General features: G+C 42.5%; 1 protein-coding gene across 3 annotated transcripts in view; it reads left to right on the top strand.

Moving 5' to 3' along the window:
* The first annotated feature begins 7604 nt into the window (after positions 1 to 7604).
* PSMF1 (proteasome inhibitor subunit 1) overlaps positions 7605 to 23663 on the top strand; it is a 43010-nt gene continuing 26951 nt past the window's right edge. For 2 of the 3 annotated variants that reach the window (XM_053573781.1, XM_053573780.1), the window contains exons 1-4: positions 7618 to 7899; positions 14053 to 14205; positions 15845 to 15927; positions 23175 to 23360. In XM_053573781.1, the coding sequence (XP_053429756.1) occupies positions 7771 to 7899; positions 14053 to 14205; positions 15845 to 15927; positions 23175 to 23360 (551 nt within the window). In that variant the 5' untranslated portion in view covers positions 7618 to 7770. Of the gene's footprint in view, positions 7900 to 14052; positions 14206 to 15844; positions 15928 to 23174; positions 23361 to 23663 lie in introns of all 3 variants that reach the window. The other variant, XM_053573779.1, reaches the window with a different exon arrangement.

Below are 23663 nucleotides of genomic sequence, written 5' to 3'. Positions count from 1 at the left end.
GCAGCAGCCTCTGCCAGGAGGCATTGCTGGTGGTGTCCTGCAGCTGCTGCACCTTCCAGAATCTCCGAAAGCTGGTGGTAGCATTCCCTAATCTTTGCATTATAATACATCCACTCGTGTAATCAGCACATTTTTCATTTTCAATCCTTTTCTGCTGGATGTGAGAAATTAGGGCTCTCATTCATTGCTGGTGGGAGTACAAAATGGCACTTTGGTAATACATTTGGCAGTTTCCTACAAACGAACGTTTTACCCTATGATCCAGCAATTCCACTCCTATAAATTTATCCAAGACTAATAAAAACATATGGTCACACCAAGACCTATACATGTATGTTTATAGTAGCGTAATTCATAATCGCCCCAAACTAGAAACAGCCCAAATGCACAACAATAAGGGAATGGATGAAGTGGGGCATATCCATTACTCGGAAATAAAAAGGAAGAGACTGATACAACATGGACATGAAGATGAGTGAAAAAAGCCAGGCATGAAGGAAGTCATATTTTATGTCAGCCAAGGAGGGGAGCTGATCTCCTGTCAAGAAAATAAGTTGCCAACCAGCTGTGAGGCGTGCAGTTTGTTAACAGCCTTCAGCTGTAGCACCACTGGGACATCACCGAAGCTACGCTCTTCATGGGCAGCCAACTGGGCATGCAATGAGTACCAAGGGCTGGCCATTTCAGCCCAACACAGGACTCTGGGAAATCTTGGTGCTGGAATTCCCAGTCCAGCTGGCTGAGACCCTCCCAGGACTCCCTGAAGCCTGAGGCTCTTCCTGTCCAGTCCTAGTTCTTTCCCTCTTTTCTATCATAGGTGCCAGACCTGCGTACAGGATTCAAGGTTCTCCTTACATACTCCTGTTCCCATTCTCCTTTGTCTTTTGTGAGCTTTATCCGCAGATAAATTTCTAACTCCATCTTAACATATGCTTTCCAGAGCCTGAACGAACATATACATTTCACTTAAATGAAATTTTAAGAGAGGCAAAATTAATCTATGAAGACAAAGAACAACTCAGTGATCGCCTGGGTGAGAGTTTTGAAAGATTTATTGCAAAAAGGCGTGAGGAAATTTTTTGGAGTAATGTAAATGAGTTGTATCTTGGTCATGGTGATTACGTGGACTTATGCATTTGTCAAAACTTCTAAAGTATAATTGAAATGAATTATTTTGTTGTATGTAAGTAAAACTTCTATAAAGATGATTTTTTAAAATTCTCTTAGTTCTAGAAATACCCAGAGGTCATGGTGGTTATAGGACTATGTGCATTCATCACAACTCACAGAATTATACATTAAGAAGGGAGTTATAAACTGTATATGTTACACTTTCATGAGCAAAGAATTAATCGGGAAAATGATATCTTTTACTGATCATATGTGCTTATTACTAAAAATAAATTTGTTACACAGATGGGAGGGCGGTGCTAAAAAGTTATCTGTTCCATTGTGGATTCACATTTTCTGATTTCAAAACTCACTATAAGGCTATAATAATCAAAATATGTGATCCTGGCTTAAAGACAGACATATAGACCAATGGAGGAGAATAAAGAGCCAGAAATAGGGCGGCGCCTGTGGCTCAGTGGGTAGGGCACCGGCCCCATATACTGAGGGTGGTGGGTTCAATCCCGTCCCAGCCAAACTGCAAAAAGAAAAAAAAAAAAATAGCCAGGCATTGTGGTGGGCACCTGTAGTCCCTGCTACTTAGGCAAGAGAATCGCCTAAGCCCAGGAGTTGGAGGTTGCTGTGAGCTGTGACGCCACAGTACTCTACCAAGGGCAATAAAGTGAGACTTTGTCTCTCAAAAAAAAAAAAAAAGCCAGAAATAAACCTTACATGTATGACCAAATGATTATTGACAATGATGCCAAGAATATTCATTTGGGAAAGAATAGTCTTTTTAACAAACAGTGCTGGGAAAACTGGATATCCACCTGCAAAAGAATGAAGTTATATCTTTACCTCACACCATACATAAAAATTAACTCAAAATGGATCAAAGCCCTAAATGTAAGACCTAAAACTATAAAACTTTTAGAAGAAAACACAGGTAAATGCTTCACAATGCTGGATTTGGCAGTGATTTCTTACATATAACATCAAGGCATAGGCAACAAAGCACAGGCAAATTGGACACTATAAAAGTTAAAAGCTTTTATATATTAAAACATACTATCAACAGAGTTCAAAGGCAATCCACAGAAAGGGAGAAACTATTTGCAAATAATATATCTGATAAATAAATAACAAATAAATAATATACAGAATATACAAGTTGTGATATAGATAATTTTTAACATTCAACAATCAAAAAATCAAACCAACAAATTAAAAAATGGGCAAAGACCTTGAATAGACATTTATTAAAAAAGATGCACAAGTGGCCAATAAGTACATGACGAGATGCTTAACCGCAGTAATTATTAGGAAAAGCCAGTCAAAACTACAATGAGATACCACCTCACACCCATTAGGATGGCCGCTATAAAAAAAGAAATCCAGAAAATAACAAGCGCTCCTGAGAATGTAAAGAAACTGAAAAACTTGTACATTGTTGATGGGAATGTAAAATTGTGCAGCTCTTGTGGAAAACAGAATGGTGGTTCTTAAAAAAATTAAAAATAGAATTACCACATGATTCAGCAATTCTATTTTGAAGTATATACCCCCAAAGAATTGAAAGCAGGGTCTTAAAGAGGTATTTGTACACCCATGCTCATAGCAGCATAATTCACAATAGCCGGAAGGTGGAAGCAACTCAAGTGTCAATGAACGGATGAATAAATAACCAAAATTTCAGTGGATACACGCAATGGAATACTATTCAGTGTTAAGAAGTAGGGGGATTCTGTCATATGCTACAACATGGATGAAACTGCAGAAAATTATGCCAAGACAGCAGTTCTCAACCTGTGGGTCGCGACCCACAGGAACTATATTAAAGGGCCGCGGCATTAGGAAGGTTGAGAACCACTATGCTAAGAGAAATAAGCTAGTCACAAAAGACACATAGTACATTGTATGATCCCACTTATACGAAATACCCAGAGTAGTCAAATTCATAGACACCGAAGTAGAATGGTGGTTACCAGAGGCTAAAGGGAGGAAAAAATGGGGAGTTGGTGTTTGATGGGTAGTTTCACTTTTGGAAGATGAAAAGAGTTCTGGAGATGCTTGTTGGTGATGGTTGCATAAGAGCATGAATGTACTTAATATCACTGAACTATACATTTAAAATTATTAAAATAATAAATTTTCTGTGTATTTTACCACAATAAAAACTAATAAAACATTAAAACAATAATGCATTTCAGAAAAAATATATCTGCTCTGGGTATCAAGTATATCGGGTACCCCACTGACAGAGAGAATGAGAAGTGTTGGGTACCAGTTAGCTACTTAGTAGAAGCAAAGAGATACAGTAACCACGGAGGGCTTGTGGAGAAGGTGGTATGGTTGAACTGATGCTAGGCCAAAGGAGAAGAATTACAGTGGTGAATGGTTCCACCTCAAGGCTGATCTAAGCACTGCCCTCAGCTCACTTCGTCATTGTTTCCAGGGAGACAGGGAGTTTGGAATGGCCACATTCCTGTCACTTGGCAACCAGAAACTGGTGGCTGCAGCCACCTGCCAAGTTCTTTCTAACATCATGGGCTCTGGCATGGGCTCTGTTCTCCCCAGGTAGTGGGGGCCAAATCAGGGAGGCACCTGCCACCTGCTTCCCTTCTCAGCCACTTACAGGCCTCACAGGGCAGACTGGGACTCTTGCTGATGTAGGTAAGTCCACAGAAACTGCTGGATGGACCAGGGGCAAGACATGTACAAACTCTAGCCCCATGGGATGCTCCTATTTCCCCCCATGCCTGGAGGACCCTGGCGATCAGGGCAGATGAAACACAGTTCTGGTCATGAGGCAAGAGACAGAGCTTGCTTCATTCTTTCAATACATAGATACTAATGCCTATTCCATGCTGGCTGCTGGGTCACACACTTTCTAAGACATGGCTCACCCTTAGTTAGGGGTTTGAGGGACATAACAGACTCAACTACAATGCCTCCTCCCCCTGCTCAGCAGTCACCTCAAAGCACCAAAGACTGCTTTCTCTAAATTCTGCAACTCTCTGCCTGAGGGCCTTTCATGACCTCAGAAGAAGCTCTCGATCTGTGACAGACACCTTTAGCTTGGACAACTCTAAGACATGTCTTACACTGCCTCCCTGAGCTCCCTAACAAGATAGAGCTCCAGTTGCCCACAGAGGTAAATAGCTTGATCACACTCCCTCTACTGGCTGTCTCCTCTTGTCTTAGTTCTCCACTCCCTGACTCCTATCTCCTGGAATCAGCTCCCAAATAAACCATTCAAATCCTGTCTCGCCCTTGTCTTCTGAGGGAATCCACGCTAAGACAGGGATGATGGTGTAGAACTGGGAAGGAGAATTTTGACACACAAGCTACAACCAATTGTATGCAAAGCTATGTTGATCCAACGGGTGTGGGTGAGGGTGCTGGTGGACACAAAGAGGGGCTGCACTGTCTATAAAACCGAAGCCCATAACTCTCACTGTCCAGTGCCCACCTTTGGAACCCTACTGATGCCAGGTGCACTGAGGAAGAGTAATTAATTATAGGCAAAAGACATGAGGGAAAGCCTCACTTTGGAGGCAACACTGACCATCTGATCACACAGAATCAGCTGCATTTCACACCTCCATGCCTTTGTACATGTTGTCCCCTTTCACTGGAACATCTTTGTTCCTTAATCCAGGCCCAATCTTCCTTTAATGTTCTGTGAAATCAGTCATATTGTCCTCCAAGAAGCCATTCTTGACCTCCAGTCTGAGTCAGATGCTTTCTCTGGGCTTGCACAGACCTCTGAGTACGCCTCTATCATGGGAGTTCTTATACTATGTTATTTCTCTCTCTCTTCATATATACTTTTTTTTTTAACCACCAGACAGTGAACTCCAGAGGAATAGGATCTAGCTCAAAGTAGGCACTTAGGAATGGGGCTGCCACCAGGTAGGCAGCTTTGTGCAACGAACAACCTGCACTACTGTCCATGTCAGTCCTGCCTATGGAGATTGGTGGAATGAATGAACTTGTGGAAAACTTTCCACGACTGGGTAGGATATTACAAGCAGAAAAGAAAGAGCAAGTAAAAGCAGGGAAGCCTGAAAGTGAAGTGCTTCTCGGTGGAAAGGGCAAATAGTTTTGTGCCATAGGCAGTACACCTCAGAAGGGTTCTGCAACCACCACTGTTAGCATCACCCAGAATGTGGTCAACATGCTAGCAACTCTACCTCAGACCTGCTCATCCAGAATCTCTCTAGAAGAGGTTCAAGAATCTGGGTACCCCAGGGAAGTCCTAGGAATAAAGAATTTGAGGCCTGGTATGGTACCTCATTCTTGTAATCCTAGCACTCTGGGAGTCCAAGGTGGCTGGGGTGGATTGCTTGAGTGCAGGAGTTTGAGACCAGCCCGAGCAAAAGTTAGACCACGTCTCTAAAACTACCTGGGCGGCTCGGCACCCATATCACAGTGGTTACGGTGCCAGGCACATACACTGAGGGAATCGGGTTTGAACCCAGCCCAGGCCAGCTAACCAACAATGAAAACAGAAAATAGTCAGGCATTGTGGCGGGTACCTGTAGTCCCAGCTAGGGAGGCTGAGGCAAGAGAATAGCTTAAGCCCAAGAGTTTGAGGTTGCTATAAGCTGTGACGCCACGGCACTCTACCAATGGTGACATAGTGGGACTCTGTCTCAAAAAATAAAAATAAAATAAAAATAAATAAAACTAGCTGGGCGTTGTGGCAGGTGCCTGTCGTCACAGCTTCTTGGGAGGCTGATGTAAGAGGATCAAGTGGAGTCCAAGAGTTTGAGGTTTCTGCGAGCTATGATGCCAGTGCACTCTGCCAATGGTGACAAAATGAGACTGTTTAAAAAAAAAAAAACGAAAAGAAAAGAATTTGGGGAGGCACAGGGCCAGCTAACAAAGTGAGCAGTGGACTGTAAAGGAGTGAGACCTGGTCCAGCTGGGTGGTCCTGAAGCCAGAAATTCATTCATTCAGTCTCATTCATCCTTTCTTTCAATAACTGTGTATTAAGCCCAGAAAACAATCAGCTACCTCTGTGTTTAAGATACGTATGAGCCTTACTCCTTGGTCACAGTCTTGTGGGAAGACAGCCATTAGATAAACAGCCATTATATTAAATACTTAATATAGTTATGATTAATGGTTTGCACTAAAATAATCAGGGTAAGAGGTTGAAGGGTGGAGGTTATTTTGGATGAGGTGGTCAGGGAAGCTCTCTGTTGGGGCTTCTAGGAAGTGAGGAAAGGAGCAGAAGTAAACCATGCAAATACATGGGAAAAGAGCATTCCAGAAATAGGCATGCATACGCCTGGAGAACAGAACATGTGATGACAGAGACTGGTTAGGAAGCTAATGCAACACTGTAAGTGTGAGATGCTGGAAGATCAGACCAGAGTGGAGGCAGAGCAGGTGGTGGGAAGTGGTCAGATTCAGAATACCTTTTGAGAGTAGAGCCAACTAGATCTGCTGTTGAATCAGATGTGGATGTGAGAGAAAAGGGGAGCCACGTTTCCTACAGCCAGGGGATGCAGGGGGCAGTTGACAAAGACGTTGTCAAGTGAGAACAATGTAACCTAAAAATTGTAGCCTCAGATTAATTTGAAAGACGTTGTCAGCCAGGTACTGGACTGGTGGGGGTGCTGGGGTAAGGGTTTCCTGCAGACCACAGGGAGGACTGTACTTTTCCATTGAGCATGATGGGAACCCTACTAGGTTTTGAGCAGAGGGACACAGTCTGACTAGTGTCCTACAGAATCTCTCTGGTTCTGTAGGGAGACTATGGAGTGGAACAGTTCAGATGCTGTCAGACATCCAAGGGAGAGATGCCAGTGTCTGACTGGGACAGAAAAACTAAATTTATTTGAGTTAAAAACAACAATAATTGGATTTCAAGAAACGTGGTGAAGAAATTATATGTGGTAAAGATCATAAAGTGGGTAGACAAATAAATGGTTGAAATTTGGTAGTGCATCAGCAATTGTGTCTTCTTGGAGAAGTGGCTTCGACTCTGTAAGCCGTTTTGTCATCTGTAAAATGAGGATGAAAACAGAACATGCTTCGTGGAGTTATTGACAGGGTGATATAAAGGTTTCGGCAATCAGCACTTAATGAATGTTATCCTAGGAGACAATCTGCCAACTTCCCATACCCTCTCCACCACTCTCCGGCTGTCATCTTGGCCAAATTATCCCTCTGTACCTGGGTTTCCTCATCTGTAAAACGAGGCACATAAATCGTGAATACTACGTGCATATTTCCTGGCCTCTTCCCCTGTCTACCACATCCCATTTTTCTGTGGGAACTCTGCGGCTCGCAACAAGGTGGCCTCTCTGGGAACCAGCAGCAGCCGGGAAGACGCGGAGTCCGGCTTTGAAAGGCCGCGCTCCCCGCGAGCGCTCCCTAGCGGAACCTTTAAGTGTCGCGCTCGCGTTTCCAGCCCGGCGTGCCTCGCACAGATACGCCGGCGCTCAGAGCTACTTCCGGAGGCCGTCCCTCTCCACCCCCCCGTCCCGCCCCCCAGCCCCCGGGAATCTCCATTTTGGCTGCAGGTGTAGGCCAGGCCAGAGCCTACGGAAGAGCGGAACGGAGTTACCGCCATTCGGAGAGCTGAGCCGGCTCACTGCACTCACCCCGCCTTCCTTCGCACGCAGGAGCCTCAGGCACTACTCATGGCGGGCCTGGAAGTACTGTTCGCATCGGCAGCGCCGGCCATCACCTGCACGCAGGACGCGCTCGTCTGCTTCTTGCACTGGGAAGTGGTGACACACGGCTACTACAGCTTGGGTGCCAGTGACCAGGTACGCCACGGAGCCAGCCAGTGGGAAGGGGGGATGCTGTCTTCTGCCCAAACTGGAGGACCGAAAGCCTGGTCCAGAGAGTGTGCCTTTACCCCCTCCCCAAGTACGGGGCTCGGGACAACATTGGTATACTTTGCAGATCTGGGATGCTCAACTGCCCCAGCACAGCACAGCCCAGAGCTCCTCACAGCACAGCTGACACAACATGGTTTGTAAACCCGTGGACAGAAACTTGCTTCTGTTTTTAACAGACTCTTTCCTGCTGGTGTATTTAAAACCTGGTAGTTTTCTTAGGCCAGGATTATGAGGACTTGGCACTGAGACAGGGGTTTAGCTCTCCAGAGCATTCTTCACTCACCTGACCCCTTCTAAACCCTTACCACACCGCTTGGGTTGAGGTTGAAGGGGCTAACAAATTCACCACACATCTGAATCCAAGCATGGGTATGGAGGTGAGTGTTGACCTATCCTGCCCCAGTTTAGGACCCTTTCCTCACCCCTTAGCATGGGCCCAGCGAACTCACACATCCTTCACCCTTTGCTGAAGGGCCCAATGTAGCCAGCCTACTCACCACTGTCATCCCCAGTTCCGACTCAGGGAAACAATCACTCCCTACACATATATGCCCCGAGTGTAAATGTCAAAAAAGATTTTCTCCCCATAGCTGTCCCTACAGGGTCAGCTCTTCCTGCACCCACATCGCCAGGTTCTGCTTCTTACAACTGGGGACCTTGTCATCCCCAGAGGACCGCAGAACTGCTCAGTCCAACCCACCCTATTAATTCTTTTCTCTAATTCCCCCATCTTCCCTGTACCCTTCCTATAACCTTCCCCACCCCTCCTCCAATCATTATACATCAGCCTCCTGAGAGAATTGGGTTTCACCCACTTATTGCCCCTTCATTTCCCATATACACCATTAGACAAAATGTCCTCTCAACCATGCTCTCCACATACACACACTTGGGCACTCTGTACTTCATGCTTGCCCCTCAGTGTCACTGGTCCTCCCACTCTCAGAACCAAGACCAGCTCTGGGAAGCAAACCACCCATCTCTTGCATCTTGCAGAAGATTTTAACCTTCTGCTCATTTCTAACTGCTTCAGTTCTCAATACCCCACCCAATCCTTTAATCCTTTTTTAGCTTCTCAGATGTACATCAGAGTCTTATTAATATTCTTCTCTGGCTTAGCTTTGGGGACATCTCCTCAAACACTTTGTATATTCCAAGCACTTGGGTCGGTATCCCCCCATCCATGCTGTCCCATTCTTCTCTGCTCTTAGAATTAAGGACGAAGACCACTGTGCCCCTCTCACACTTCACCCTTGTCATCAGGAATCAGAATACAAGAACTGTCATGGATTTCTGGTTCTTTTTATTCAGACCTCAAATATTTCACTGGGACCCCAGGTACACATTCAGCACCCCCATTCTCACCTCCAGACACACATACACTTTATCCTTCACATAGGCTCTAGGATTAGAGACAAGGCTGGAAAAGAAGGGTTAGTGTTTCTCACAGCGCCCCCACCCCCCAGCAGAAACCGTTTCTTCCTCCCAAATGTATCTGTCTCTGGCCCTTCTGTTGACACTGCACTTTATTCCACTTACCTTGCCTTTCAGAATTTTAGATGTTGGGACAAGGTAGAGACAACCCCCCCTTCCCCCACTCACAAGTATCAGGCCCCTATCTCAGTGCATAGACCTCCCAAAAGAAATCTTGTGTCTCTCCACTTGCCCCACTCTGGCTTTCTAATCTCGAACAGCCCTTCATCTGCCCCAGTCATTTTATTTGAACTCTTCCTAGAAAGTTCTCCCAGAAGGCTGATGTGTAAGATGATGCTGGGAACAGTGGGTTGGAAAGAGGAGTGAGGCTTAGTTCCCCCTGCCTTTTGCTCTTTCCTTCAGATGAAACAGGCCCGCCCTGCTCTCTGCCCCTCTCTGTACTTCACTTGCCTTGTATACTCCCAGCTAGCTGCTTCTGCCCTGCCGTGCTGTCAGAATCCCTTTACCCTTTGTCCCGAGTCCCAGGAACCTGTTCCAGAGGACCTGCCTGACACACTTCTCCTTTTGTGATTCCACAAACACATATCAACACTGCAGAGCTGCTCCCACTGCTTGTCCCATCATTCATCCTGACAGTTTAAGAACATCAGTTCACATAGGTTGGTGCCTCCTTCCAGCTGGGTTCATCCCCTTGCCATATACTTGAGGCCCCAAGTTTTCAGGTGATGTGTAAAAAGAATATGATCTCCTTAATGCGGGTTTTTCAAAACACAAAGGTTCTCGACCAGTTCCTAAGGGTCCATCTAATTCTATACTATTGAGCACCTGTGTTGAGCCCCTGCAGACCAAAAACAGGTGCTAGTTCCAGACATCTTTGGGGAGGCCAAGGAGCCGTGGAAATGGGAGTTTTGGAAAGCATTGTGTACGTCTCTGTCCATCTCAGGACAAAATCTTGCACGCCTCTTGAGGGGATGAGTATTTGGATTGCAAACCGGAGTGTAGTGTATTTTTTTCTCTCTGCCTTTTCTCCTTTAGCCCTTGGGACTCAGGTTACACTTGTCCTTCTCTCACTTCTGCTGAGTCTACTTTTATTCAGAGTAGAAGCTGTTTGGAGAGGCATCTTTCCTGCTGGTGTATTTAAGAGAAGGTTTAATTTTCTAGTCTGGAGCCAGCAGACTCAGCTGAGACAGTAGTGTTTGCCAAGCTTAGAGGTGTTTGTGTTGCCTTCTATCTCCTGTATACCCTCACACCCTTCTGGGAGTGATAAGAAGGTGAGGAAGGTCCAAAGAGTGTGTACTTGACTATATAATACAAAAGTTAAATAGAAAGGTAGATTGTCTGCTTTATATTTGGTTTTGTCCTCTTTGTCTTCTGGTAAAGGGGAATTGTGTACGTAAAACTTGATTAGAAGAACAACATGGCCATTTGTTTCAATGAAACCCCAGGATTCGAATTTGTATTTCTTTTTTAGCACCAGCACCACTCCTCATAAGAGCTTTACCACTGTGTGGAGTGGTATAGGTGGCAAGAGAATAGAGATGACCATAGACATAAGTTAGAAAATTTTGAGTTTTGTTATAGGAAATCTAGGGATTGTGATAAAAGAGAGAAAATGTCTGAAATGATCAGTTTGTGTTTCTGTGGGTGCATTTTAACCCAGAAGCCTTGGAGTGAACTCATCGCCATTAATGTTTCTGGCCCCAGGATTTTGCCTAAGAAGACAATTATATTTAATGTCTTGATGTCAGTCTGGTGGACCTGGGGGGAAAATCTTCACTAGCCATAGCCTGAGCATCCGTGAGTTTTGAATTGCAAACCCAGACATGCTGTGACCTTGGGGCAGTTCTCAGTCCCTCTTAGGCCTTGGATTTTTCATCAGAAGGAGTTAAACTACACAGCCATGTTCTTTGGCTACTTTCCAACTGTAGCTTTCTGGGAGGCGTGATAATTTGGTGTCAGGGTCCAAAGTGCTGTTGAATGCCATGTTTGGCCCTGATACCACTGGGCCTTGTCAGTGGGCCTCTCAGTCCCACCTCTGCTTTTTGGGAACATCAGTTCCACTGCAGTGAGAGATAGCAGCCTCATCTGACCTCAGGGATTTTCCCTTACTTTGGGAGCCAAAGGCAATGGGGTGGTGAGCAGATCACATTATCTGTATTCCAAGAGAGAACTCTGGTAGATTGAATGCTGTACATAGAAGCTATAATATAAATTAAAAGGCCTTTGAGAGAACGAGGATAAGGCATATCCTCAAATTCCTAGCTTCCAAGGTAAAGCTGAATCTGTAACACTAAACATATTTACAGGAAATTTACCCAGTTTAGAGTGAGGGAATAGTTTCTCTTTCCCATTTCAACAATGGTTCCATTAGTTTCACTTTTGTTTTTTTAGCACTCACATTTCTCTGCTTCAGGCCTGTGAATTTTACTGTCATCCAGCCAGGTTTTTTAAGCCATGCCAGTTGTGACATCATGGATTTTATTTGGGACTGCCTTCCCCAGTGAATTCCTGAGCACCAGGGATCACCATAGAGCAGAGACCAACAATTCTCAATTCATAGTCTCCCGTAGTTCTTGGTGTGTGTGAAGTCCTGCTTTGCTGGACCTGCGTTTTTCACCATTGTTCTTCATCTCTGGTCACCTTCCACCATATTCTCATGAATACAGATCATCCCAGTCATCTGCCCCATGTTGAATGATGCAAATAGACATCTATGAAAAAATACGTAGTATTTCTGTGGGCTTTTTAAAATTTTACATAAATGGTGCTGGGCTGTAAAGCCTCATTTTTTTCCTGATCTTTTCTTTAAATCATACTTTTTATTTCATATATATTGTTACATTTAGACCAAGTCTGTTCTTTCTGACTACCATATAGGATTCCACTGTAAGCATCTTTTGTGTTTTACTTAACCTATTTTGGCTGCCCTAGCCAAGGTGATGATGAAGAACCCTTTCGACATCCCCACTATATCTGTGCTCAGGGTTTTTTCCAAGAGTAAGGGATTTGGGGTCATAGGGTATTAGCTAACTTAATTGTACTAAACACTACCAGATTGCTCTCCAGCAGGGCTTTATGAGTTTAAATGCTCACCAGCAGTGCCTGGGAGGTTCCATTCTCCCCACACCCATACAGACATAGGGCAAAAAATAGAAAAATGGCTAATACCAGTCAAATGGGTGTAATCTGGTGTCTCATCATTTCAACCTGTGCATCTCTGATTGCTAGTGAAATTGAATAACCTTTTATTTACTGCCACTCTTTTCATTGTGTGTATCTTTTACCAGTTTTGAGTGTCCTCAATTTTTATTGTTCATTTTCCAGGTCTTTGTGTACAAGTTATTCTTTTCATTTGTAGCCATGGCAAATATTACTAGTCTGTGGCTGCCTGTTAACTTTGTTCAGTAAAAGCTTTAAATTATGAACAGTCTCACCATCAGGCACAGTGGCTCACAACCATAGTCCCAGCTATGTGAGAGGCTGAAGTGGGAGGATTGCTTGAGGCCAGGATTCGAGACCGGCTTGGGCAATATAACAAGACCCCATCTCTAAAAAAATAAAAATAAAGTCTAAAGACTGGCAGAAATTATGAACAGTTTCAAAGGCAGCATTTTTTTTCTTTTGTGGGTCTTGTTTAAGAGCTCTTTCCCACCTAAAAATCACCATATTCATTTTTATTATAAGAACTGTTTATAATAATATTAAATAATATATTATTTAATATTAATTAATATTATAAATAATAAATCTTAAAATAAGAACTATGTCTCAAACTTTAGTGTGTAAAGGAAAGTCTTGAGATTATTAAAAAAGAAAAGAAGACATCACAAGTCACAGTAAGATTCATTTTATGCCCACTAGGTTGGCAAGCATTAAGAAGTTGGGCAATAACAACCTTGCTGACTGTGAGGAACAACAACAGGAGCTCTGTTGAACAACAGGAGGAACAATGGGAACATAAATTGGTACTTCTTTGGAAAACACGTTGACCTTGACCTTGACCAGTTGACCCTCAGTAGAGTGCCATGGTGTCATACCGTGGTGTTATAGCTCACAGCAACCTCAAACTCTTGGGTTCAAGCGATTCTTTGCCTCAGCTTCCGCCACAACACCCAGCTATTTTTAGAGACGAGGTCTCGCTCTGGCTTAGGCTGGTCTGGAACTTGTGTGTATAATCCTCCCAGAGTGTTAGGATTATAGGTGTGAGCCACCTTGCCCACCCTATAATTTTTGTTAAACTACTGCAGAGTCAACACTTTGCTGATCTTATTGCAGATGGCCCAAGGTCTAAACTTGGAAAAACACGGATTTAGAATTTTATAATGTCCTTTGAGATGATTTGCCTTATTCTCAGTGGTGGGATAAAGAGGAGATGATTTTTAAACAAAGGCTACAGGTTCTTCACAAGTTTCAGTGCAGTGTCACAAAGGCACCAGACAGGAGGAAGAGAGCAGGAGAACACATACCCAGAGATCTTGGTTCCAGACCTCTAGCTTGCTGTATGATCTTAGACAAGTCACTTCTCTTGACGTCTGTGTCCTCATCTGTGAAGTGAGATGGTGGGATTAGATTATCGTTAGGGTGCTTACAGCTCTGTGTTCTGAGGATATGATCTTTCTCCTCTCATCTCTGGTGTCTTCTTAGCCACGTCCCGATGATAAGAAATCAGAACTGCTGCCAGCTGGATGGAACAACAATAAAGACCTCTATGTCCTCCGGTATGAGTCTAAGGATGGGTCCAGAAAGCTCCTTGTGAAAGCTGTCACCGTGGAGAGCAGCATGATCATCAACGTGCTGGTGAGTCTCTGAGACACGCAGGACTCTGCTGCTGAGAGTAGGGATTAGGATGGCCCTTTTTGGAATCCATTTAATAGTATGGATCCAGACTCATCAATGTTTGTGAAGGCTTTACCCAATGATTCCACTTCTGGAACTTTATTCTGAGTTGAGAACCCTAAATATAAAACATTTAAAAATATAGAAAAGTGAACAAAGGTGTTTACTACCTGGTAATAAGGAAGGACTTTCTGTCAACAGGGGAATGGTTAAGTAAATTAAGATGAACCCATAAGGTGACAATAGGAGAAAATAGTATAGATCCAGTGGGTTACTTTGATTCCTTGAGTAAGCCAAGTTCTTTGCTGCTTTGGAGCCTTTGCATTTTATGTTTACTGTGCTGGAAGGCTTCTTCCCTCCACTGCCTGCCACCACACATACACTCTGCCATTCCTTCAACCTGGCTAACACCCTCTCATTTTTACATCTTCAAAAAGTTCAGTTCTGTCTACCCACCCCCAGCTGCCAGAAAAATCTAAATTATGCCTCTCTAGTCCATCGTTTTATTTTCCTTACTGGTACTTACCACAGCTTGTGATTATTTGTGCTTTGCTTTAATATCTGTATTCTGCCAGTGGACTATAAGTGCGAGGAGGGCAGGGACTTTGTTTTGGTTAAGTTTTGACTTGGTTGAAGAGCAGCTTGCTGCATGTATTCTACTGCATCTCACTTCCTTTCACTTTTTACTGTGTCTTGGAGGTCTTGAAATGGGAATATACAAAGATATATTTGTATGACATATATTATTTATTTTAACTACTATGTAGTATTCCATAATACTATAATTTATCCATTTCCCTTTTGATGAACATTTAGATCTTAAGTCAGAGAGTGCTTGGTTGCAAACAACAGAATCCCTTCAGGTAGGTTAAGCAGAAAGTGTTTATTAAAGGAACCAGGATAGGCTGGTTTGAAGATCGTTATCTCACTTGATTGTTCACACTCAGTTGCAGATTGAACTCCTTGTTTTCGGCTCCTTTTCACTTCTGTACTTGACTAGCCTTAAAAAAAAAAAAAAAAAAGAACCAAGTTAGCTCACTGAAAGAAGTTCAAAGCTGGGCTTCCAGGAGTAGTGTCTTAAATCATGATGTAGAAACCACTGCTGCTGCCACCTCTGCCAGATATTAGGTACTGGCTGATACTGTCCAACACTGGCCGCTCTGGTGCCCCTTTCTCTTCAGCCATTGATACTGTGACCCCTGTGGCCTCGCTGTAGACCTCATTAGCAAGATGGCTGGCTCTTGCTGGCCTGCTTCTCAGTGTCAAAGCTGATGCATCCATTTAACACCTTAATTACTCCTATGCCTGAGCTGTGAGGGATCCTGGGAAGTAAGTTTTTTGGTCTCTGCTTTGGAAAGGCAATATTCCTAAATCAGAGAATTCCCCAAGCGTTAAAAGGGTCTTTCATATATTATAAATAGTGTGTATACACACACACACACACATATATATATATCTTTGTGGATATATGTACTTCTTTTTCTTTTTTTTTTAAATGTATTTCTTTAGGTTCGATATTCAATTGTTGCTTTCACCCAGGCCACCTACTGATTAACCCAGAAATATCCCAGTCCCTCATTTTCTATTTTTATTTTTCTAGGAATATGGCACACAGCAAGTGGCAGACTTGACCCTGAACTTAGATGATTATATCGATGCAGAACACTTGGGTGACTTCCACAGGTACTTTTAAATGATGTCTTTTCCCTGGGAAAAAGAAAGAACCAGTGGCAAGATATAATGAATCCAGTGGAAGCGTCCAGAAAATTGGGAAAGATGAACAAAAGAACTTTTCACATTTGGGCACAGTCACTCCTCAATTCTCTTTTCTGCTTTTAATTTATCTGAAGAGAAGACGTACATAGGAAGTACCTATGAAAGAAGATGATGCAATAGAGTAGATGGCCCTTTTTGGAATCCATTTAATAGTATGGATCCAGACTCATCAATGTTTGTGAAGGCTTTACCCAATGATTCCACTTCTGGAACTTTATCCTGAGTTGAGAACCCTAAATATAAAACATTTAAAAATATAGAAAAGTGAACAAAGGTGTTTACTACCTGGTATTAATAAGGAAGGACTTTCTGTCAACAGGGGAATGGTTAAGTAAATTAAGATGAACCCATAAGGTGACAATAGGAGAAAATAGTATAGATCCAGTGGGCTACTTTGGTCCAGGCCAGCTTGTTCAGTCAGAGTAGGGTCCTGGGAGGAAGTGTGCCTAATCAGGTCCCCACTCTACCCTCAAAAAAAATTTTTTAATAGTCACTGTTTTTAAGAGCAGTTTTAGGTTCAAGCAGAATTGAGCAGAACCTGCCCAAAAGGGCAGAGTTCCCATGTACCTCGTGCCCCTGCATACCCACAGCCTCCCCCATCAACATCCCACACTAGAATCGTACATTTGTTACAGTGGATGAACCTGCACTGACACATCATCATCACCCAAGTCCATAGTCTGCATTAGGGTTCACTCTTGGACAGGTGTCTACCATTATAGTATCCTATAGAATAGTCTGTTCTAAAAATCCTCTGTGCCTCCTAGTCATCACTTCCTTCCCCTTAACTGCTGGCAACCACTGATATTTTTTTACTGTTTGCATAGTTTTGCCTTTTCCCAAATGTCATGTAGTTGGTATCATATAGTAGTTTGACTCTAGGCACTTTCAGTGGAAAAGCTTAAACTGACACCTCTGTTTTCAATATAAGTTTAAAATGACACATCTGTTTTCAATATAACATCACAGGAATCTTACTCTCTTATTCCAAACTTATATCTCCCTTCTCCTGTGGCAAGAATCCTGATTTCCAATAGCATCAAAATATTTACCCTTGCTTAGTCCTAAAATACATACAAATAGTTTCTGAACTTCTATATCAGTACCTACCAAGACAAACCTGCTAAGTAAAGTTCCACATGATTTCCAGTTCTTTTGGTCCTTTGATTATCTCACTGATGACATGGATAATGAGTGTATTGTGTTCAAAGGTACTTAGATTAATGCTTATTTTCTTACCAGTGTAATGAAGTTATCTGTTGGATATATAGTTAAGCTGATTTCTGCCTTATTCACTTCAGGGACTTTCCCCATCCTCATTGATCTGCTCAGGGTTTTAGAGGAAGCTTGGCATCTCTGTAAATTCATAGTTATCAAACCTTAACTGAATCTCAGAATTGCCCAGAAACTCTGTTGCATTTAACTGCACCTAACCAGCAATAACTGCTTTGAACCCATTCCAGTCCTTTCAGACTTTTGTCATTCTGGTCACTCCTCTTTGTCTCCTCCCCTCGTCCTTGCAGCTTCTGTGTGAGGAGATCCTTTATATGTTCTGTTCCTGCTGACCACCCTCCTGGAGATTTCCTACATAGCAGTGGGACCAATCATTTTAAAACGTAGATCAGATCATGGTTATAGCTTTTGCTTGAAAATCCTTCAGTAATACTATCTCACACCCATTAGGATGGCTACTATCCAAAAAATCAGAAAATAAACAAGTGTTGTCTAGGATGTGGAGAAATTAGAATACTGTGGCACCATTGGTGGGAATGTAACATGTTATAGCCACCATGAAAAACAATGTGGCAACTTCTCAAAAAATTATATTACTATGTCATCCTTTTTTTTTTTTATTGTTGGGGATTCATTGAGGGTACAATAAACCAGGTTACACTGATTGCAATTGTTAGGTAAAGTCCCTCATACTATGTCATCCTTAATTTCCACTCTGGACATATACTCAAAAGTATTGAAAGCAGGATCTTGAAGTCATATTTGTACACCCATTGTTCATAGACGCGTTATTCACAATAGCTAAAAGGTGAAAGCAAACTAGATGTCCATTGACAGATGAATGGATAAACACAATGTGGTATATACATACAATAGAATATTACTCAGCTTTATAAAGGAAGTAAATCCTATCACATGCTACAACATGGATGGCCCTTGAGGACATTATACCAAGTAAAATAAGCCAGTAACAAAAGGAAAAATACTATGTGATTCTGTTTGTATGAGGTACCCCAAGGAGTCAAATTTATAAAGACAGAAAGCAGATGGTGGCCACCAGGGAATAGAAGGGGAAGAATGAGGAATTACTGTTTAATTGGGTACAGAGTTTGTTTTGCAAGATGAAAATAGGAGATGGATAGTAGTACTGATTGCACAAAAGTGTGAATGCACTTAATATTGCCGAACTGCACACTTAAAAATGGTTGGGATAATAAATTTTATGTGTATCTTACCACAGTTCTAAAAACAACCTTCAGTGAACGTTTATTGCTTTTAGGATAAAGAAAAAAACCTTAAAGCCCTCGCACCCATCCCTCTAACCATGTTCTGCACCTCTTGCCCTCAGCTGTGGTGTCACTCTCCTTCTCTTCACATCTTTTCCTGCTCCCTGGAGTGCTCACCCCAACCCACACAACCATCTTCTGTTCTTCCCAGTTTAAATGTCTGTTCCTCAGAGAAGTCCTCCGGCCCCATGTTTAATGTTTCAAAACATCCTTTGTTAAGCATTTAACAAGGGGGTATTTTATAATTAAATTCTTCAAGTTTGTCTTCCCCATTTGCCATAATCTTGAGAGCAAGACTTGTGGGTATTTTGCATGTAGTGGACAAAAGAATGAAGAGGAGAAGTGAGGCCAGGCCTCATCATGGCAGAGAGCTGCCCTTCTGGGTATTGCAACCACCATGACACCTCCAGTCTCCTTAAAGGGGTAAGGGAAGGACATTTGGACTTCATTCTAGAGTTTCATTGGGAGAGAAATTGACAAAACCCGTGGAGGAACCCAGGCACCGTATTGTCCATTTATCCTCATTAGAGCATCCTCAGCAATACTGAAGAGAGAATTGTGATGGTGTCTCCATTTTTAAAAAATGCATTTGTTTGGGGGCTTTGGGTGTGGGGGGGAATGTATGTTTTGTTTTCTTTTGGTTTTTGATTACTGTGAAATGAGGGACACAATGGTACTATGTCAGAGTGTTTTCTGAGAATAAAATGAGAGGTCAGCACATAAAGTGCTTAGTGCTAATATTCTAATCCAGCTCTTGCAAATACACAAAGGAAAAAATCTGACCCCTGATCAGAAATCCTCCCTCACCCCCCGCATTCCTGCCAGCAGCACTGAACTCCCTGTATCTGGCCCTCCTTTTTAGATCATTATGTGATGTGTCTGACCTCTTTTAGGAATTTGTGCCCCTCAGTGAGCAAACTGATTTGCTAAGGAGCATAAACCTATTGTGTTCCATTCTGCCATGCTCTTTCTGTGTCAGACAAGAGGATGAGCTGTCTTTTGCCAGCACCAAAATGGCAGTTGTTTTACCCAGGCTTAGAAATTGTGTGAGAACTCCTTCAGGACTTTGATGGTCCTTGAATCAGGCCTGAGTTTTACCCCCACCTGGGGAGATCACAGGCCTTCCTTTGATCACACACCTCATCAGATTGAAACGCAAATCCCCCACCCAGCTTGGTCTGGCAAGTCACAGAGTCCCCAAGCTTCTGTGTTCTAAGTAGAAATGAGAACTGTGTAAGATTTAGGCCAAGGTCCTTTTTTTAAACCTATGGAAATCCAATGGCTCCAACTCTATTTGTTATTCCTTTTTTGATTACTTTTGAAACTTTGTCTAGAATCAGTTGTCTCTACTTCTATGAATCTGTCTCTGGATTCTCTATTCTTTTCTATTGATTTATATATCTATTCTTCCAGATTATTAATCTGCCAGTATTGAGTATTGTAGTGATAGGGTGGGTCTTAATAGTGAGTGGAATGATCTCTCTCACTTTTTTCTCTGTCAGTATAGTTTTAGCTATTCTAAGGTCTGTGCCTGTCCATATAATCTTTAGAATAAATGTCAATGTCTATGAAAAACTTTGTTGAATTTTTCATCAGTGTTGCATTAACCCTATAGATCAGTTTAGAATTGACATTTTTGCTATCAACATGCTATGTCTCTCCATTTATTTAGGTCTTACTGGATTTCTGTCACCATTTTGTAATTTTTGGTATATAGATCGTGTACATGTTTTGTTATTTTTTTAAAGCAGGGAAGGCGATAATTATTAGATGCTATTCTATTCTTAGTTTTGGTTTTCAAATGTTCATTGTTAGTATATAGAAACGCAGTTGATTTTTGTATTTTGATCTTGTATTCTGTCACCTTGCTGAATTCAGGTGTTCTAGGAGTTCTTTGGTACATTCCTTGGGAATTTCAGGGTAGACTGTCATGTCATCTGCAAATAGGCACAGTTTTATTTCTTTTTTCCTAATCTGCATACCTTTCCTTTTTCTTGCCTTACTGCAGTAGCTAGAATTTCCAGTAGTACGTTAAATAAGAGTAATGAGTAAGAACATCCTTGTATTGTTCTCAGTCTTAGGGGCAAATATCCACTTGGACCATTAAGCACATTAATCTATTGTGCTGTAGATTTTTTGGAAATGTTCTTTATCAAGTTAAGGGAGTTCCCCTTTATCATTAGTTTGTTGAGAGTCTTATCATGAATGGTTTTATTATGTTGGATTTTGTCAAATGCTTTTTTCTGTATCAATTGGTATAATCATATGATTTTTTTTCTTCAGCTTATTATGATAGTTTACATTGATTTGTGACTTGAACTAGGCCTGTATACCTAGAATAAATCCTACTTGGTTATGGTGTATAATTCTTTACATATATATTTTTTAATTCAATTTTTAATTCAATATTTTGTTGAGAATTTCTCCATTAGGTTTTCTAGGAGATACTGTTTTGTAGTTTTCTCTTTTCTTGTGTCTTTGTTTGATTTTGATACCAAAGTAATGTTGGCCTCCTGAAGTCAATTTTTAAGTGTTCCCTCCTCTTATATTTCTAGAAGTAACTGTAAAATTGGTATAAGTTGTTCTTTAAAAGTTTGGTAGACTTCTGCACTGAAATTGTCTGAGTCTAGAGATTTCTTTTGGGGGATGCTTAAGTGTGAGTTTTTATTTAATATAACTATTCAGATTATCTGTTTTATTTTGGCTGTTGTGTTTCGTGGTGTTTAAGAATTGATCTATTTGGAGTTGTTGAATTAAGTTGTCCTTTAGTATTTTTTTTTTTTTGAGATAGTTTCACTTTGTCGTCCTTGGTATGGTGTCATAGCTCACAGCGAGCTCAGACTCTTGGGCTCAAGAGATTCTCTTGCCTCAGCCTCCTGAGTAGCTGAGACTACAGGCGCCCACCAGAACACCCAGCTATTTTCTAGACATGGGGTCTAGCTCTTGCTCAGGCTGGTCTCGAACCCGTGAGCTCAGGCAATCCACCACCTCAGCCTCCCAGAGTGCTAGGATTACAGTTGTGAGCCACCTCACCCAGCCTAGTATTGTCTTTTTATCCTGTCAGTGGCTATAGATCTGTTGTTAATACCTCCTGTTTCTTGATATCGGTGATTTATGTCTTCTCTCTTTTTGTATTTGGCAATCTTTGTGGAATTTTGTGGATTTTATTCTTTTTTTTTAAGAGCCAACTTTTTATTCGTTCATTTTCTCTGTTCTTTTCATATTTTCTATCTTATTGGATTTCTGCTCTTATCTTTATGACTTCCTTCTATTTCCTTTGTGTTTAATTTGCTCTTTTTCTAGGTTCTTTTTTTTTTTGTCTGCAAGCCAGTTTAATGAGATTAACATTGCTTGCAATATATTCCAATTATTTGGTGTTTGTTTTTAAATATGTTCAGAATGAAGTCAGAATTCCACAATTTTTCTAGGTTCTTTAGATTAGAATTTTTTTTTTTTTTTTTTTTTTTTTTCAAATAGAGACAGAGTCTCTTTTTATCACCCTCGGTAGACTGCTGTGGTGTCACACAGGTCACAGCAACCTCCAGTACCTGGGCTTGGGCGATTCTCTTGCCTCAGCCTCCCGAGTAGCTGGGACTACAGACGCCCGCCATAACGCCTGGCTATTTTTTTGTTGCAGTTTGGCCAGGGCCAGGTTTGAACCCACCACATTCGGTATATGGGGCCAGTGCCCTACTCACTGAGCCACAGGCGCCGCCCCAAGATTAGAATTTTGATTATGGATTTGAATTCCTTTCTTTTTTCTAATGTAAGCATCTAGTGCTATAAAGTTTCCTCTCAACAATGTTTTAGTTATATCCTACATATGTTAATATGCTGTAATTTTTAGTACTTCCTCTTTGATCCCTGAATTATCTAGAAGTGTGTTGCTTAATTTCCATGTATTTAGAGACTTTCTGTTTTGATTTCTAGTATGATTTCCGTATGATCAGAGAACATACTCTGTTTGATTTTAGTTCTTTTAAATTTGTGAGGTTTGCTTTATGGGCCAGAATGTGGCTTAATTTAAAACACGAGTTTTTTAAGGAACACTAGAGTCCTGCCCATTCTCTGCTACCTCAGCCTGCCTCAACACCTCAGCTGTCGCTCACATTGCTTGTCTCTGACAGGTAGAGAAAAGAGGTCCAGGCAGGATGGGTGTTAGGACAGCCTTCTGAAGACCCCTGAGTTAGTGACAGAAGTAGACCTTGAATTCCCAGAGTCCTGCCCACCCAGCCCTGGAACCTGGTTCATCCTCCCCGTGGAGACTTTGCCTTCCCTGACCCTTGCCATGACACGTGATGAACACATAATGAAGCTGAGGGAGGTGGGTGGGGTAGGACAGAAGAGTAGTCAGTCCCGGCCTTGTGCCCCTTGCAGCCATACCTCTTTCTAATGGGGTGGTAAAGGAGGAGGGGCAACTCAGATGCCTAAGAAGCTTAGGGCTAAATCTCGGAGACAGCGCCGGCCTGTTGCCCCTCTCACCCAGGTTGGCCAGACGACCGACCTTTCTTCACCTTGCAGAAGGGCCAAGTGCAACTCCAAGAGCTCTCAGAGCCATCACTGTGAACGCCAGGATACTGTTTGCAGGGTTGCCAGCCAACTGCAAGCAGTTGACTCCTCATCTACTTCCCACAGGACGTACAAGAACAGTGAGGAGCTTCGGTCTCATATTTTTTCTGAAATCATCACACCTATCCAAGAGCAGTGGGAGAAGGCTAATGTAAACAGTCCCCCTCGGGAGTTCCCCCCTGCTACCGCCAGTGAGGTGGACCCACTCCGGATTCCTTCACACCACCCTCACAGCAGCCGGCAGCCTCCCTGGTGAGTACAGATCCCCCAGTGGGCAGACACCCATGCTTCAGAGGGGTTCCACCCAGCCATCCCCATCCTGCCACTGATACCCTCCCTGGTGCTAATGTTTTTTCAACACAGTTGTCAAAGTCTTAGTATATAGAGGTAGAAAATGAAAATATAAATGGAGCAGTGAATTCTTGATACCCTAACTACTCAGCGTCTTAAGGCTGTCTGCTTCCTTTCTAGAGGCTACACAGAGTTAAGTCTGTCCAAGGGTCATTGTCTCCGGGCTTATGTACAATAGTCCAGGGTTGCTGGCCAGGTGATTCA

This window comes from Nycticebus coucang, chromosome 21 (genome assembly GCF_027406575.1).
Source record: "Nycticebus coucang isolate mNycCou1 chromosome 21, mNycCou1.pri, whole genome shotgun sequence".
Taxonomy (NCBI): Eukaryota; Metazoa; Chordata; class Mammalia; order Primates; family Lorisidae; genus Nycticebus; species Nycticebus coucang.
This window is presented reverse-complemented; position numbering and strand designations above follow the sequence as displayed.